The sequence below is a fragment of the Colobus angolensis genome, unplaced genomic scaffold (assembly GCF_000951035.1).
Source record: "Colobus angolensis palliatus isolate OR3802 unplaced genomic scaffold, Cang.pa_1.0 Scaffold111, whole genome shotgun sequence".
In the NCBI taxonomy this organism is placed as follows: Eukaryota; Metazoa; Chordata; class Mammalia; order Primates; family Cercopithecidae; genus Colobus; species Colobus angolensis.
The window spans coordinates 2,953,559-2,957,073 of record NW_012112142.1 but is presented as its reverse complement, the minus strand read 5'-3'; the positions used below and the strand labels follow the sequence as shown (position 1 = coordinate 2,957,073).

The window sequence follows — 3,515 nt, the reverse complement described above, 5'->3', positions numbered from 1 at the left end:
GGGGGCGTGGGGCTCCCGGGCGGGCGGGAGGCACGGAGCGAGCCGCGTTGGACAATGAGCTGGGCAGCTCGGCGCTGCGGCGACTTTTAGCTGAGGGCGCGGGCGGGTCAGCACCTCCGCGGCTCCTCGGCGCCACCTGCGCAGAGAGGGCGGGATGCCAGAGCCAGGTGTCCCGGCGCGTTAAGGGCCCTCGCCATCAGACGTCCCTGCACCGGCGCTCACACCCTTAGTCAGCCCGGAACGTCTTTTTGCGGTGAGCCCTAGGAGCAGCCGCGATGGCCAGCACCAGGAGTATCGAGCTGGAGCACTTTGAGGAACGGGACAAAAGGCCGCGGCCGGGGTCGCGGAGAGGGGCCCCTAGCTCCTCTGGGGGCAGCAGCAGCTCTGGCCCCAAGGGGAACGGGCTCATCCCCAGCCCGGCGCACAGTGCCCACTGCAGCTTCTACCGCACGCGGACCCTGCAGGCCCTCAGCTCGGAGAAGAAGGCCAAGAAGGCACGCTTCTACCGGAACGGGGACCGCTACTTCAAGGGCCTGGTGTTTGCCATCTCCAGTGACCGCTTCCGGTCCTTCGATGCGCTCCTCATAGAGCTCACCCGCTCCCTGTCGGACAACGTGAACCTGCCCCAGGGTGTCCGCACTATCTACACCATCGACGGCAGCCGGAAGGTCACCAGCCTGGACGAGCTGCTGGAAGGTAGGAGGGGAGGGCGTCGCACGGCAGGTGCGGCGGAGCGCCGGCAGGTGCAGTGGGCCCGGGCCCGCGCAGCGGGGAGCCTGCGGGGTGCTTTCCAAGCGGCACGGGAATTGATGCTTCTGTCTGCTTCTCTAGAGATTGGCTGGAGGTGGGGGTTGGGGGGCAGTGGGGTGCCCACATACACGCTGACTTTCTTTCCCAAGAGATTTGTCTCTTAAAGAAGGGAAAAATTTCCTGATGGTCAGAGGCCGATTGAGACACTGGTGGCATGTCCTAAGATTGTTGAATTTACTTGTATTGAAGTGCAAAATGTTTGAGAAAATGGTTCTCCCATGGGGAGCTGGGTAATCCCCTACTGATAAGCTCTGTTGGACCCTCGGTGTGGACCCTGGTGCAGCCACCTGTCATGTTCCAGTTTTCGGGGTCCTGTCGTGACTGCTGTCAGAAGCTGTGGTTGTGAAATGCTCTAGGTTGGCTTTCCTAGTTTGCCTTGCAGCAGAAGTTACTTGAGGTGAAGAGGGATGATCCTAGTCAGCGGGTCTCAACCTTGGCTTCATCTTCCAAGGGGACTGGGGACTTCAAAAAATACGGGACCCTGATTCCCCAACCTCCAGATATGCTGATTAAATTGGTTGGGTGTGGGGTGTGGGTTCGGCGTCTGGAGTCTCCAAAGCCCCCACCACCCAGATGATTCTAATGTGGAACCATGGTTAACAATCACTGTTCTAAGGGGTTTTCCACATGTGGTTGGAAAACAGGTAAATCAAGGTCAATCTCTCCTGCCTTATCCTCTAGTAAGATTAGCTAATTAGAATGATAGAGGCTATTGGATTCAGCAGTGGGGCCTCATCATAAATTAGTAATTCTGCTGTGTCAGCCGTGCCTCGGTCAAAGAGACTGCTTGACTGTATGTTGGGTCATCCTTGAATTCCTGCAATACTTATGTCTCATCCTTTTCAGGTAGAAAAGGCATTATCAGTAGTCTAGAACCTGTTTCCAGTTGTAAGTAACACCCAGAAAGACCAGGCAGAACCCAAGTATGTGCTGACTGCGTGTTTACATACGGTCCGCCCTTGTGCATCTTTCTTAATGCAAATGGCATATTCCATGTAGTCACAGCAATAGCTTCGCAGGGAGGGGAAGCTGAACATCAAGCCAAAGGTTTTTCTTATATTATCTCAGCACGCTTTTCTGTCCTGAAGACATTATCCCCATTTTATAGATGAGGAAACTTAGGGAGCGTACCTTGCCTCTCAGTGCCTGCAGCATCTCCTTTCTCATCTACAGTTCACCTCTCCTGAGCTAGTGTAGCCACATCAAGGAAAACTAAAGGTGGTTGAGTTAGTCTATTTAGTCACTGCCATCAGAAGTTTTTGCTGTCCTGCCTAGATGGCAACCCAGCCAAAATTAAATTGTCTCTTCAGTCTACATGTGTGCTTGTGACTTCACTTGTTCTCTCAGTCAGTTGTGTGTTTTGGTTTTAAGGGCTTCTTGAGGTAAGGGGAGAGCTGGAGAAGTATAAAAAGGGAAGATACAATGTTCAGAGAGCCTTGTTTGCTTTTCTTAATCATGTTAAACACTTACAAGTAATATTTGCCTAGCTATTTTAAAACCGAGCCACCAGTTTTTTGACTGACCCAAGATCAGATTTGCAGGATCAAGGCAGTGCCTGTTTGCTTAAGCACTCGTTACTCAACATGCCCTTGGGATACTGTTCCTGGTATGGTTTCTTAAGGGTCAACAATGTTAATATCCTTTTCTAAAGAAATTTTAACAATGGATTTACTATGTAAAATTGACATAATGTAAAGATGAATCTCATTATAGGAGAGATGATTAGATGGACATTATGCATGTCCATTAATAGGAGTACATAGTATAGATTGTGTCTTTTACTGCCCACAACGTGCATGGCCACTGGGTCTAATTCTGCAATTGTAGTTTCAACTACAAATTGACTGTTAACAGTTTTCCGTCGAATCATTCACTGATTTTTAGTGGATGGGAATTTGGAAAAAATATTATCTATGGAGTCCAAATCATACCAAAATCTGATAAATAATATAACAAATACTTGCACAGCCAAAATTTTTTTATGGCTTTTCCCACTTGTTTGAAGAAGTTTTTAATATAATATTACTGCAAAAGAATAAAACTTGGGCACTTTTTTTGTCATATGGAATTCTCTGTGACAATGGGTCTTTAATTCTTGAATTTCACCCCAAATTAGTAGAATACTCCATAGTAATGCATTTTTTTTTTTAAAGAAAAATATAGGTGCAGTAGCTCATGTCTGTAATCCCAGCCCTTTGGGAGACTGAGTCAGGTGGATAACCTGAGGTCAGGAGTTTGAGACCAGCCTGACAAACAAGGTGAAACCCCATCTCTACTTAAAAAACAAAAAATACAAAAATTAGCCGGGTGTGGCGGCAGGCGCCTGTAGTCCCAGCTACTCAGGAGGCTGAGATGGGAGAACTGCTTGAACCCAGGAGGCAGAGATTGCAGAGAGCCGAGATCACGCCACTGCACTCCAGTCTGGGCGATAGAGCAATACTCTGGCTCAATAAAAGAAAAAAAAAAGAAAGAAAAAAAAGAAAAAAGAAAAATAGTCACTAATGCTTACTGTCAATCATTCCAGAGTGTAAATAGTTTCAACTTTTATTTAAAATTGTGTGCTCAGATTTTTCATGTAGGAGAACTAAGCAGCTATCCGTGAAGTTATTTGCATTAGTAAAAATAGGTCTGTGATATATTCACCACATTGTCAAAATTGACTGCTTTATTTCGTTTTGGTTGATTTTTTTTTTTTTTTTTTTTTT

At 47.6% G+C, this 3,515-nt stretch overlaps 1 protein-coding gene across 5 annotated transcripts in view; it reads left to right on the top strand.

Annotated features, from left to right (window-relative positions):
- Positions 1-3,515, top strand: part of DCLK2 (doublecortin-like kinase 2) — a 186,636-nt gene continuing 183,121 nt past the window's right edge. For 3 of the 5 annotated variants that reach the window (XR_001003403.1, XM_011956610.1, XM_011956592.1), the window contains exon 1: positions 1-696. Coding sequence is in view for 4 of the 5 variants with exons in the window: in XM_011956610.1 (XP_011812000.1) it covers positions 276-696 (421 nt within the window). In the remaining variant the exon portion in view is untranslated. The remainder of the gene's footprint in view (positions 697-3,515) is intronic. The other 2 variants (XM_011956618.1, XM_011956600.1) reach the window with 1 other exon arrangement.